At 32.2% G+C, this 15,003-nt stretch overlaps 1 protein-coding gene and 1 long non-coding RNA gene across 2 annotated transcripts; one reads left to right on the forward strand and one right to left on the reverse strand.

Annotated features, from left to right (window-relative positions):
* The first annotated feature begins 2,565 nt into the window (after positions 1-2,565).
* LOC132724011 (hydroxylysine kinase-like) lies at positions 2,566-11,518 on the forward strand. Its single transcript, XM_060708823.1, has 6 exons — positions 2,566-3,030; positions 4,301-4,457; positions 5,243-5,359; positions 7,831-7,970; positions 8,507-8,681; positions 11,057-11,518. The coding sequence occupies exons 1-6, from the start codon at positions 2,908-2,910 to the stop codon at positions 11,512-11,514; spliced, it is 1,170 nt and encodes a 389-aa protein (XP_060564806.1). The 5' UTR covers positions 2,566-2,907; the 3' UTR covers positions 11,515-11,518.
* A 96-nt stretch (positions 11,519-11,614) lies between these two features.
* Positions 11,615-13,572, reverse strand: LOC132724017 (uncharacterized). Its single transcript, XR_009624832.1, has 3 exons — positions 13,292-13,572; positions 12,384-12,471; positions 11,615-12,070 (listed from the first exon to the last, which is right to left on the reverse strand). It is a non-coding gene; the product is annotated as an uncharacterized LOC132724017 (long non-coding RNA).
* Between the last annotated feature and the right edge of the window lie 1,431 nt (positions 13,573-15,003).

A 15,003-nucleotide genomic window follows, 5' to 3' on the forward strand; every position in this document is an offset into this window, starting at 1 on the left:
TCCTAAGATCGATATTAGAAATTTTACAGTCGAATTTTAAAATGTATCGAATCTTTTTTGGGTGCTAGCTAGCTCTGCGACCGATAATGATTTTTGTAAAAGACAATTGCCATGCTTGCACCAAGCTTTGAGATTTATAATTATTCAAATTCGTTACATGAGCGAAATTCGAGTTCAGTTTAAACTTATAGCAAGCTTGGGGTTTCTATCTCATTAAAATCAGATCATTGTTTTCGCTCCGTTTCTCTTCGTACGAACTTACCTAGGAAAGGATAGTGGACCGACAGATGTGGTTTTGATGCGATTATGAGATTCTGAGATCGACAGTTAAAATTCATTCAATGCAGATCTATTCAAAGCCAATTCTGAGATCGATGTTAAACATTCTTAAATACCAAAGGTAATACTATAAGAATGGCTGAGCTGAACGCAGGCTCGATATACATTTGTAAATGCGTAACTTATTGTGCTGGTCTCAAAATCACAGCATCCTCTGAGTTGTCGAAAAACTATATATATTATTTAGACAGGTTATGTGGTACCATATAAACGGTTGAAAGGTAATATAAGCTAAGCCGCTAGGCTTATCTGTCTGTAATCTTTATAACGAATTAATTATAAAACACAACATCATTTTCTTTCAGAGAAAAAATTGATTTTTTTTCATATATTAACTGCAGCCGTGTACATAAACAATTTAAACGTAACGAGTATCCAATAAAAAAAGCGACGTTACAAACGTAGAGCATTATAAACAGTTGAATACAGGGCTAACATCAAATTCAGTGCCAGTCCTGAGATATTCAATTCATTTAATATTAATGCCGAACTGGCTGTGAAATAAGAGTCAGCTCTGATTAAAAAATAAAGATAGCAGTTTAAAAAAGCAGATAACGTGTTCAGCAAATAAGCAAATTCAGCTCTAGGGTCAATATTCAATATTCATTATGCAAATATCGATGAGACAGACGAATCCGTCTCAGTTTTTAGAAGAATTTTTGACAAGGCAGTACAGTTACCCTTGAGAAAACAACGAAACATGTCAAATAAATTGAAAATAATAGGCAACAGATGCGCATCCTGGATCCAATGTTACAAAGAAATTATTTAAGTTTAAGTATTTGATTGGTCAGAAAGTGCCTCAGAATGTACACTGACAATGAAAATCCTACAAATTGAGACTTAATTTGTGCAAAAATTGTATAACCTTGAGAGCAGGATGATTTACCAGATGCAGTCGAAAACATAAGCTCATCGAAGATTAAATGTGCATGACAAGTTATTTTCAAAATATTATTAAAGAAACTTCTGTGAAAAAATAATAGATAGAAGAATGATTTTTAGTACTTACAGTACAATCCAAAATGTGCCATTTTGTGGGTAGAGGAAAACCTCCGTGCTTTATTTCAGGCACAAACAGGGACCTGTATAGAACAACCAATGTTGATAACTTCAGGTTCCTGGCGTGTTTCGAACTCACTGGGATATGGGAAAGATTAAGTAGATGGACATAAACGTATAGATATTACCTTGTATAAGTACGTAAAATAATAATTATGCTTATGAGTGTTATCTGCACCTAGTAGTTGCATATTATACTTTAATCAATCGCTGTTACATGTTAATTTAAAAAAAAAATAAAAACCATATTTATTCTCAAGTAAGCAGATGGATCGGGACATTCCCTAATAATTCAAAGTTATTTAATACATGTATATACAAATATTAACTCGATGTTTTTTTTTGCAATATAATACCACTAGTAAACATTATTTTACCATAAATAAACGATAAACATCTTGCTACTTTTAACGGTAGTTTTGCGACATTTAAAGGAAAGGGAAAACTGTGCATCAATCGTTACCATTACGACATGTAAATAAATGATAGAACAGTTTGCGACACTTAGTGGCGGTTGCGACATTTATCGGCAATGATTCGACATTTAGCGATAGATACGACATATAGCGGCGTTTGGACTTATAACGGCGTGACAATGATCTTGCCATAGCAATAATCCCTGCTAATTTCTACAGATGCCTCCTCAGTGCTAAAGGACTAACAGTGCTTCAAAATACATGTAAATTATAAATAATCAAACAAATTTCTACTGGCTACGTCAAAGATTATGACACTGTTAGTTATATATGTATGTATAAATTAAAACTCATGCGCACAATTCACATGCCAGCAAACATATTTGTAAAGTTTGGTGACTATATATGGTAGGTTAGTAGTTAATTATGCCGCCACCAAATTATTTCAAAAGAATATCTCAATATTGACTAACAAGCAACTGGTTACTACAACAATTAAATAATATAAATTAAATTAAGATAATAAAATTTAGTCAGATTCACAGCTACATTCTCAGATGGCTAATTATAGCGTTATTATCTGTTTTTCATCAAAATTTATATTGGATTACAAATAAAATCACTTAAGCGTGTAAATAAAATTTTGTTATTATTTGTTATAATTCATATAACCCTGCAAATAAGATTCTAATGTTACATTTTATCTCGCATAAGATTAAATTACCTTTATTATTACATTTTCATGCTTTGCTTCAGTTGATTTTAAAGAAAATGTTAACTGTGTGGATAATTTGAAAATTATAAGGACACAATGAAAATAGTGTAGATACTTTAAAAAAATAGTTGGAGAAATTATATATAAGTGAAACGTTTTTTAAGATAGTTTACAGAAATCTTTCCTAAATTTTAAAAGTACAAGAGGATACGATTGTATTTATACAGGAATATACATTAATTGTGCATGTAAAGAAAAATGCGATTGACTCTGTGAAATACTCGAAAGTTATGGAAATTTGTAAGACAAAACTAAATTGAAATATTCTGTATTTGCTATGAATTTATTTTTGCTCTTAGAAATAAAATTCAAAACATGAGTGAAAACATCACCAGCAACAATTTATATACAAGTAAAAGTAGACAAGAAGACGACGTTAAACCACGTGTTTCTGAGAAATGTCTTCCTACACTTTTGGAGCGACTTTATGGACTTAAGGTAACTTGTTATTTCTATGTGTTAGCATTTCTCGAGTTGGTGTATAATTTTATTGCTCCGCGCCCATAGGCGCGGAGCTATTTGTGTTTACTATTTTTTTTTTTGTCCATGGGCCCGGATAGGCCCGGCATAGGCCATAGATAGATGGCATCATTAATGCAGTTTGAACAAGAAGTGTAATGTTTTTTATTAATGGTTTTAAAGCAATTCAACAAAAAAGTATATTGATCTCCCAATAAATCAATTAACAATAGTTTTTTATATATATATCACCAATGTCAAATAGCTTTTATATATTTGACTCGCACGAACATGATGTTAGTGAATTTCCTCATACCTGCCTAAAATTCAGGTAACAGTCTTCTATTATATTGAAAAATACTGTATCACCATGTAACGCGTGTATAACAAACAAAAAATTCCTGGATTTGGTCTTTTTGAAATTCATCCCATTTTTCATTCCAGAGTGTGTTCGACTTTCAGTATTGAAAGAAACCATTTTTTTTTTTAATTTGACATGAAAAAATGCATGTAATATTACTATATTATAACATTAGTCCCTTTTGTTACTATTTGTATATTTGTTACAATTCTAATAATAATAAAAACAGACTTTGATATTTTTATCATCTTATGTTACTGACTACAGTAGTGACACAAACAGAACACAGTACAGTCATGTCACATAACATTTACAAGTCTTGTAAGTCTTGTTTGTATTCAATGGAATTACTTTCCTTACCAGGTAGGCATCAGTGAAAGCATTTTTTTATATTAAATACATGTATCTTTCCCCTCTCTTTAATTATGGACAGTGCATAAGATAAGTATAATTATGCAAAAAATGGTTTACAAAACATTCGGAAAAAAATCTACAATAGTACTTAATCTGAATATAACATGACCTGTGCGTAGGAATAATTTGGTAAGGTATCTGTAATGAGTGCATTTTTTGCGCGGAGCTTCTCAATTGCTGCATTGCAGCAACATTTGTACTTGTATTACTATTAGGGTTATCTGTAGTCGTGGCATTAGGTTGTTGACCTCTCATAACTACACCGTAATCAAGTACTGTAGGTCCTGTACAGCATAGAGATGTGACTTTTAAAGTATTTAGATAAAATAGCAAACTATTGCAGTTTGGCTAACAACATGAGAGTGTTTTTCAATACGCTCTTAAATTTTGCATAAACATGTTTTCAATCTATCAAAAACTTAGTCTTTGTACATACATGTTCAAGAAATAATACCTTTAGCATCAATATTGTAGGTGATAGAAATAAAGAAGCTCCCAAGTTATTACGATCAAAACTTCTTCATAGCTGCAGGCAGCAATAATGAGGGTAAACACGTACAAAAAGTGAACAAAGATGGCTACGTTTTGAAAATACTCAACAAGACTGAGTCTCTCCAGCCTGATAATATTGGTAAAATCTCGTTTTTTATTATCATCCCATGCAGCAAAAATTGGAAGGGTAATATAGGAATGGCCATCCGCCAGGCCGGGCCGACATCCAATTGATGATAAACTTCATTATTTCATCATTTCAAATAATCTTGGTTAGGAAAACGGAAATCACATAATCTATCTGGACTGATTTTAAAAACTTTTATATTTCTTTGCATGAATGTGTATTTCTAGAGCAAGTGCAACATTATCTACAACATTTTTTATCGAGTTCTATTGCATTATTAAAATGTGTCCCTTTGTGACATTATGCTCATGTTCAGCTGAATTAACATAATTATATACTTCAAAAGATTGACTGTTATAATTGTGATTAACCAACCGTTTATATTGGAAAAACGATTAGGGTTAAATGTAAATAGAGAGAATAGAGAATAGAATATTAAAAAGACTGTCCCGCTATTTTTGTAAATTGAAGGTTACCAGTAAATTCTGATTGCTATTTAAAGAATTTTCCTCCAATAAATATATAATAAAAAGTTAATTAATGTTCAAACCAAATACTGCTTTCGATAGCTTTCGATATCTGATTTACCTTTTTATGTGTAAAACTGTTCAAAAGCTTATCATTTTACTTACATTCATGATCATATATAATACATTGTATAGTTAAGAATCCAATAGAAAATTGCTCGCTTTGCATTTTCTTTCCTGTATGTGAAAATTGTTACCGGTAATACAACTCAAATTGTTTTGCAATGTCCCATAATTACTGAATGTTGTCTAACAAACTCTGTATCATAGGTTCACAACATGCATTGTGCAAGTATTTAAGAGAACATGGAATACCAACCCAAATACCGATTCTTAACACAGAAGGACAGGAGTGGAGTTTAGAAACATTCACAGATATCGTTGAAGGTAATTTCTAAATTCAAAGAAAAAGACTTTACAACAAAAAGCGACGCACTTATTAAAAATATAAAAAATGTACAATAACCAACTAAAATCAGGTTATTTATAAGATGATAATTAAATGTATAATGTATTTTTTATGGGTGGGGTGGGGGAAGACTGTAGTAATTGTGTATAAACGATAGACATTAAAGATCCTGTAACACAATTTTTTCATGGTTTTATTTCATTAATATGATGCTCAAATTAAGATTTGTCAATATTGTAAGTTACAATAAGCATTATTTATAAAGATATTACCCAATTTAACATTTCATGTAAATAAAGGGAGGTAATTAGAAATTTATTTTCTATAAATTATAAGTCAAATTTTCCAATAAGAAATGAATGCATGTCATTTATTGATTATTATAATAAACATAATGTGCACAAATATTTGCAGTACACATTTTACATATTCTTCGATGTTTGAAAATTGTTTTATTTGCATAAATATATATATATGTAATTTTTTGCAAGTATGGTATACACACAGTAACAATAGCAATCACAAAACATACAGGATCTTTTGCTAAAAACGTAGTTGAAAAAGTACATCTTCGGAATATAAATATCCATCACACTACATAAAACAGTTTTATCTGATGTACTAACAACTGACAGAGCGTAGTATATATTACCTCGGTTAACATTATGCACGTTTAACTTTCTATCAAACTTGTATAAGGTAGATTATTTTATGAATGTTAAACTCTATTCATATAGTAAAGTATATAAAAGCCAATATTTTATGGACTTTTAACTAAACTTCGACTGTCGTAATCACAAATCTAACCTTTTCCAAACCAAACTGGCAACATTTTCATTTTTTTCGTATTCAGCAACTAATGTTTTTAAGGTTTATCACATTTTAAAAAGAATTTTAACTGTAAAAAATACACATAAAATTGTTATGATGAGTTAAATTTAAACAACTTCACAAAAGAAATTGCGATGATATTTTAAAGTCGATCATCTACCATTCGCAAATGTATCAATACGACGTTGATGGTGGAGCTTTCAGTGTGGCACTTTCATGTCCTCTCATAAACAGCGGTATATGGTTCAAAAGTTAAATAATGCGTGTGTCCTAAACGTAAAAACAATTATTAGAAATATTTTATTATATAATTTTGAGAGGGAATAAGAACTTATAAAAACTTGCGTATGAACCTAAAAACGGTCATGAAGTTTAAGATATACAAAGGGCATGTGTAAAATATAATCAATGTGGCCCTGCATTGGTGGTTGGATTTATTCTGTTTACAACCCCTTAAAGTATTTCCTTTTACTCGGATGCAGTTTTCAATGTGTATAGTGAATTTTGGAGGTTTCTGTGGGTAGTCGTATTAAAGCACCGGGAAAAGAGATTTAATGCGACCATCATTCATGAAGTTCTTTATGTATGAAGAATGAGTGTACGTAAGATGTGGTCAAGTTCGAAAATTGCTGTGACCGCTAAGGTAAATAAAAACGCGGCTGATTTATTGGCTTACATATTGCAAGCAGGCAGCATGATTCCACTCACACCGGTACATAGAAGGACTCAACAACTGATTCTAGTGACGCTCTTGAACACTGATACAGGAACTATAGCCAAGATGATATTTTGCAATCTGAATGTATTCTTACATGATGCGTTTGTTTTGATGTACGATATGGACTTGTGGCCTATCATAATTTTCATCGATCAAACATTGGTGTTTATCTTACCGTCAGTCTCATGAGATGTAACATGTGACCACTCGCCAAACACGATTCAGCATTTTTTTACACCTATCGAGCAGCTGTAAAATTTATTTGCACATTCTCGCAACTTTTTGTTATCTGAGCAGATGGGATATCCATCTAGTTAAGATCTTATAAAGCTTTATAATATCTGTTACTATCTTATAAATTCAAGAATTCACTATTTAGTTTTAATAAATTTACAATATATAGACTTCATGACCTAACGATTTCAACTTCATGACTTCACAATCATTAATTCGTGACGTTGAGATCCTTTAATTATGAAATTGACCATGTGAAGTTAAAATTGTAAATTCATGAAGCTTAAATCATGAATTCGTTTCATTTAGTTGAAATCTCGATAAAGTGAATTCGAATTGACAATTTTATGACGTTCAAATTAAATTATGCTAGGCAGATCTTTTCTATACGGAGAGCACATCGTATCGTTAAGCCCCGCATTGCCTGGCTTTGCAAAGTCTGAAATAAAAGCTATTTATCTATCAAGTTTAGTCTAGCGAGTGCTTGATTGAATTCTAGTAAATGTTCTCAATGTAATATGTTGAGCCAAAACCATTGAGGCAAAATTAATTTATAAGATCAAGGTCGGAAAATTATAAATAGAAATATAAGACCAACAGGAATACCATCGATCATGATAAAATAAAATGATAAATGATGTTTTCTTTTCGATACCTTTTTTGCAGGTAAATACATAAAGACTGGTCCTTATCTGACACGGTTATTGACGTTTGTACCTGGTAAAGTGTTTGTAGACTCACCCTATGTACCCGGCTCCTTCTTCAACATTGGAAGGTTTGTTGGAAGACTGCACACAAAAATGAAGGTATAGATGGTTGTTTTGAATAATTCATACATGTTTTAACAAAACGAAACACAAACGCAAAAGACAGAAAGAAAAAAAAAATTTAATTATACCAATTATACTGTAAAGTTATGACTGTTAACTCAAAACAATGGATTATATAACAAACAGGTAGGAAGTTTTGATCTCCAAATATACAAGTGTTTCATTTAACCTAAACATAACGAATGAATAGTAAAAGATTGATTTGCTATTATCACATCAACTAATGAAGTGTCCAATATCCCTTACGCTCGTTGACAAAAGATAAGTAACCGAATATCAATGGATAGTATATATATCTTTAAGTTAACCAAGTGTTTTACCTCTAGGTTGCATTTAACAGTAAACCCCACTACTTCAAATCTGTTTATACTCATTACTAAACCTTTTTTCCAAATACATGTAATATCTATCGTTTTGATAAGTTTGACGAATTTTACTTTCCATTAGATTTCTTTGAAAACTTTGATATACATGGAATTGAATATTAATTCTTTTGTTGCATGAATTATTAGGGATTCAATCACAACTTCTCGGACAATCACACAAACATATGGAGTCTCCACCAAACACCCTCCCTAAAACAATTCCAAGATGTATTACCTTGTGAAGCCGACATTACAGTTATCAAAGAAGTGGTTGAGGCATTTGAACAGTATGTGTTACCAAAATATGACACATTTACCAAAGGTTTGATGATTATTTATTAATACATTGTGTGTTTAACTATGCCCTAGAAATGACTTCATTGTCTTTTTATACACCCGAATAGAAGGTCGCGTGGGGGCGGGGTAGGTATATAAGAGTCACTCGGTGGTCGGTCGGTCGGTCAGTCAGTCCAGCGGTCCATTGCAATTTCCTTGTCCGGAGCATAACTTGAAAACTAGTGGTTGGAATTCAAAACAACTTCATACAATGGTCAAGCATAATAAGGGAAAGTGCAGTGCACAAGAACCATAACTCTATCTTAAGTTATTACAGAGTTATTGCTCTTTGTTACTTTTCCATTGCTTTCTTTTGTCGGACCACAACTTGATGACTAATGGTTGGAATTCAATATAACTTCATACAATGGTCAAGCACATTGAGAGAAAGTGCAGTGCATAAGAACCATAACTCCATCTTGACTTATTACAGAGTTGTTGCCCTTTGTTACTCTTCCTTGTCCGGAGCATAACCTGAAAACTACTAGTTGGAATTCAATACAACTTCATACAGTCGTCAATCACATTAAGAGAAAGTGCAGTGTACAAGGACCATAACTCTGTCTAGAGAAATTATAGAGTTATTGCCTTTGTTGCTTTTCCATTGTTTTTTTTTCTTGTCCAGAGCATAACTTGGAAACAACTAAATGAAATTCAATACAATTTCATACAATGGTAAAGTATATTTAGAGAAAGCGTAGTGCACAGAAACCATAACTCTTTCTTGACTCTTTTAAGAGTTTTTGCCTTTTGTTACTTTTTATTGTCCAGTTCATAACTTGAAAATTAAAGGTTTGAATTCAAAGAAACTTCATACAATGGTCTAGGGCAGTGAGATGAAGTGCAGTGCACAAGAACCATAACTCTATTTTGACTTATTACCGTTATTGCCCTTTGTTACTTTTTGTCCAGTGCATAACTTGCAAACTGGTAGTTTGAATTCAATACAACTTCATACAATGGTCAAGACTAATAAGAGGAAGTGCAGTGTTCAATAACCATATCTCCATCTTCAGTAAAGTATATTGAGAGAAAGCATAGTGCAAAGAAACCATATCTCTTTCTTGACTCATTTAAGTGTTTTTGCCCTTTGTTACTTTTTATTGTCCAGTGCATAACTTGAAAATTAATGGTTGAAATTCAAAGAAACTTCATACAATGGTCTAGGGCAGTGAGATGAAGTGCAGTGCACAAGAATCATAACTCTTTTTGGACTAATTACCGTTATTGCCATTTGTTCCTTTTTCTTGTCCGTTGCATAACTTAAAAACTAATGTTTAGAATTCAATGCAACTTCATACAATGTTCAAGCGTAATTAGAGGAAGTGCAGTGCTCAAGAAGCGTACCTTTTTCTTGACTTGTTACAGAGTAATTTAATAAAAACTTCATCAATGGTCAACCACATTGAAAGGAAATGCAACATACAAGAACCACAATTATCTTTAATTGCCCACAACCATAACTCTATTTCAATTCCTTTGCGAGGTAATATGTTACTGGTAACTTCCTCCTCTCTGAAGCAGTCTTGCGGGGGTATTAATCACATTTAGTGATAGTTCTAGTTATTTTTTAGAAAGAGGCAATTATGTGTTTTATACTTTTTATAATGAAGTTATAGGATATTAATGTTCATAACTTGAAGAAAAAGCGGTTATTGTGAAATATTTTGAGAAATAGCTAGTGAAATGTGAACACTGTGGTATTTTTACTGACTTGCATACAAAATATTTAGTCTACTAAATGACAAGTTTCACAAGAAGCTAAAGATGATTAATTCATATGTCAAACCAGTAACTGCTTGCAACATGCACCAAAAATAATTATTTGTCTAAATGTATTCGCTCATTTAAGCTCTCGTGTTCTGAACTTCGGCAAACTCAGATAGTGAAAAAAAACAGATATGTATGTAAAATATGAATGATTTTCTTTTTTCTTTTTTTTCTTTTTTTGTTGTAGTTAATAACAGTTTTCATAATTCAAAGTGACATTATGGCTATTAAAATGTAAATAATGAGTGTGCAATTAAAAGTCTAAATTATTTTATATTTTTATCATAATTGTGTTCAACTTTATACTTAACGATGCAAAAATGATAAATAATCCAAGTCACCCACAAAACTTTCTATACATTGCATAATTGACCTTTAAAAATCTGATATGAACCATTTCCCTTGGTCTTTAAAATTTCATCTTTAAAATTTTTTTCACCAACAATTATTGGTCAATCATTATATGATTATAGACAAATGTTTTGCAACGTGTCAACTTATTCAGCCCGTCTTGACAGTTGAAAAAATGGGTAAATGTCACTTAATATGTATGTTAAAGCCCTATTCTAATGCTGTCGTTTTTTGTGCTAGGTGTAATTCACGGAGACCTGAATGAACAGAACATTATTGTAAACGAAGTCCCTGGACAACACGACATACCAACAGACCAACGCATCCATGATGTATCTGCTGTGATTGATTTCTGTTTCATATCTTACTCTTACATTGTGTTTGATATTGCTATCTGCATTGCTTACATAAGTATTGAGTGCCCGGATGAAAGCCAAGCAGACGTAGGCGGCCATTTTCTTTCAGGATATTACAAGACGTGTAGTCTTAACAGTGATGAGTTTGAAGCTTTAAAAATCCTAATATGTGCTCGACTTTGCCAGTCCCTTGTTTATGGAGCGCATACATACGCACAGCAGCCGGGAAATGATTACATCTTAAGCACACAGAAACGAGGATGGCCTCTACTGCACAAACTATGGAAAATGTCAACCGAACATTTATATTCAAAATGGAAAGTAATAATGAGTGAATATTAAAGTAAAGAGCTCTTCGTAATCAAATATGATATCAGAAGTAACGAGATATTAGAAGTAACAAGATATCAGGAGTAACGAGAATATGTTCTTTGAACAACTAAGATTTTTTATCATCCTTTCCTAGCTGACTTTATGTAATGTACCTACTTTGAATTTTAAACATTCATATGTTAGTTTACGGAATTTCAGCTTCGCAAAAACTTGCCAGATTCCAAGTATAGTTAAAACTGCTTGATACTTGCGGCATACCAAAAACGGCATATCTGCAAATGTTTACATGGCACCATACTCCATTAGATTTGTTAATACATGTACTATGGGAAAACAGTTAGGATTTTAAAAAGAACAGCAATGAATAATTCTGGTATGAACTTGATATATTTTCCAACAATATTTTAACAGACACACGGAACACAGTGGCAATAATAACATGGCTATCCACTAGCAGGACACTTGTTGCATGTTTTTGGACAAGCTGTTGCTGACACAGCAGGGTCATTGCAAACGTTATATCCGATTGACTGAAGACTTGCACATTGGGGAGTGTCTGCACATGCTGTAAATACAAGACGGCTTATTAAGAAGGGTAGAATGCTATATTGTATATAATTGTTATTATTTGATCAGCTTTTCAAATATTTGGAGGAAATAAAAGTATCAACCTTTGTATCTTAATCATGCGTTTTTGTTTTTATTATATTATATATATTATGAGAGTAAAGATTAGATAAAGGAAGCCAACAAAAAGTCATTATAATTGAAAGAATCAAAGCATTTGATTATTTAAACATGATATTTTTCTGACACTAACACAATAATTGGTGCTATATTCCATACCACGCAACAGGAATGCACAATATATTACTCACCAGCTACAGAAACACACTGTTTATTACACAAATTTCCTGTACAACAATTCCAACAACCAGTAGCTGTCTTCTTATTAGCTTCACATAACTGAAATGGTCATTATGGAATTAAGAAAGACTGTCAAAAGAAATTAACGTTCATTGAAAATGTCAAACCAAACTTTTGAATTGCATTGCTTCTCAGTATACTTTAAAATAAATACTTATCTTTTTAAGCCTTTAAAGGGACCCCAGTTAGGATTTTAGACATGGACACGCCGAATATATTGACTTTTGTTCGAATAGCGCATGCACATGCTCAATGCTAAACAGTTAACAAATTACTACAATTAGTGGCTTAACATTTTTCAGGAACATTTCATTCTGTTTACGTTCAATATTCAATATTAAAGGGTTAATTATATAGTATCAAAACTGTTTTTGAAACTGCACATACTTTCTGACATTTTGACTGCATATTTCGTTTTTATGTATAAGTGACATTATTTTTTAACAGTTCGCATTATTTCATTTTATCTACATGGACTATTTATTATAATACGGGTCAATTCCACTAGAAACCTTAACAAGAAATAACAGATTAGCTGCTACATGTACCGTAATAAGTTTTTAATATTGGCCTCTGGAATAAAATAGATGTTTAGATATTCTAAGTCATGCGCGTCAGTTATTTCAAACTGTTTATTTCAAATATTTTTAATCATGTAAAAAAAAAAAACATTTGAGCCGGGTCACGACAAAATCAACATAATGGATTTGCGACCAGCGAATCAGTTTCTCTACTTGTGATAGGGTTGGTTAGCGAACACCATGGATCCTGATCAGACTGCGCTGATGCTCTGGCTGGTCTGGATACATGCTGGTCGCAAACGGACTATGTTGGTTTTGTCATGACGCGGCTCATTTACCTTTTGGCCCATGCATCTATGGGTGTACCCACTGATTGTGTGAAATACAGCACAAACCTGATAATAGTCACAGAAAGTTTATGTAAGTATTACATACAAATTTAAATTTATTTTAGTTCGATTTTGTATGGAAGCTATTAGTTTATTGAAACACTCTCGAATCCATTCCTGGAACCAACCGGTACTAAGCAATGCATGTAAACAATGGCTTGCCGCTGACAGGGTTTGAACCCAAGCGATATATTATTCTAATTTATTTATCATATACTTCTGTTGCATGAGAAAGACAAATTATTTTAAAGAATAAGAGTTTAAAATGGAAGAGAAGATACTCGAAATGTGTTTGTACAGAAAAAAGGTCAATTTATATCGGCACACATTTTTTCCATGATAAATTTAAAAAGTACCATACAATTCAATAACAGATCCTATACCTCGCCAACAAAACATTGAGATGTCATCGTACAACTTCCGTTCAAGTTTGTACAGGTATAACACAGTAGAGTGCTTGCTGGTGGTGATGTTACTGTGTATGTATGAGCTGTAATAAAATAAGAATATCCGAATAGTTCTCCGTTATCAGGGCATTGAATAATGTAAGTTCGGATGATTTATTGTGGCAATTTAACCATGATCGTGATTTAAATTTGAAAGTCATATTGTATGTAAGACTGGACAGTTCCCTTAAATATATTTTACAATGCTATATTCTTACAAAATGATTGGGACGTAATTGATCCCACGTTGGAAAGCAAAGAACCTTAAAGGCATCGCATAGTAGTTATTTAAGAGATGCAGATTTTATTGCAATTTTTTCTTTCAGTTACAACACAATTAATGCGAATAACCTAAGCAAAACATGTATTGATTACTTAATGAATTCGTATATATTACAAAGAGACCTGCATGGGTAGAGTGTCGTTTACTTTTAATATTCTGCAGCATTTTACACATGAAACACGTTAAATTGATAATAATCGTTACACAAGAGAAGAGATTTCAACCAATTTTTAAGACAGAAACATCTCTTATTTTATAACAGTTACTTATAACTTATAGTCTTGAGGATTTTTACATACATGACTTTAACATAGATTTGAATAGCATAGAAATTATTTTATTTTTATTTTTATGGAAGATGAGATGTCGTGTATATATAATAACTGGTGGAATGCTTGTTAAGATCAGTTTGCTTACTTTAGAATTATTGTCTTCATCTTGATTTGACTTATTGTTAATCCAGGCACCATGTATGCCCGTGTTGTTCGTTTATTAATGTCAGCGGACCCAAATGTGATGTAGCCAAGCAACATCACGGATTGTTATCATCTGATGTCAACAAAGACTACATGTATGTCGTACAACATAAAACATAAAAGTGTAATAAAATAATGACTTGAACCTGATGTCGCGGTTGCTGGTGGAGTTGAAGTTGGTGTAAAAGTAAATCCACTCTGCTGAGAAGTTGTTGCAGGTCCTTTTGTTACCACGGTGGTCTTCAAAGGTATCGAATTCGTTTGCTGTGTTCCTGTATTAAGATGCATATGTGGTGTTGATATATTCAACATTGGTAAACCGAAAAAAAGAAGTATCATGCCTTGTCAAATTTTAACCTTGCTAACACTCATAGTAATATCAATGTCAAATAATGCGTTCCTTAACTACCAATTTTGGCAGATATGATAACCATTTGCAAAGAAATGTAACCTTCA

This window comes from Ruditapes philippinarum, unplaced genomic scaffold (assembly GCF_026571515.1).
Source record: "Ruditapes philippinarum isolate M1 unplaced genomic scaffold, ASM2657151v2 ctg530_1_1_1_1, whole genome shotgun sequence".
NCBI lineage: Eukaryota > Metazoa > Mollusca > Bivalvia > Venerida > Veneridae > Ruditapes > Ruditapes philippinarum.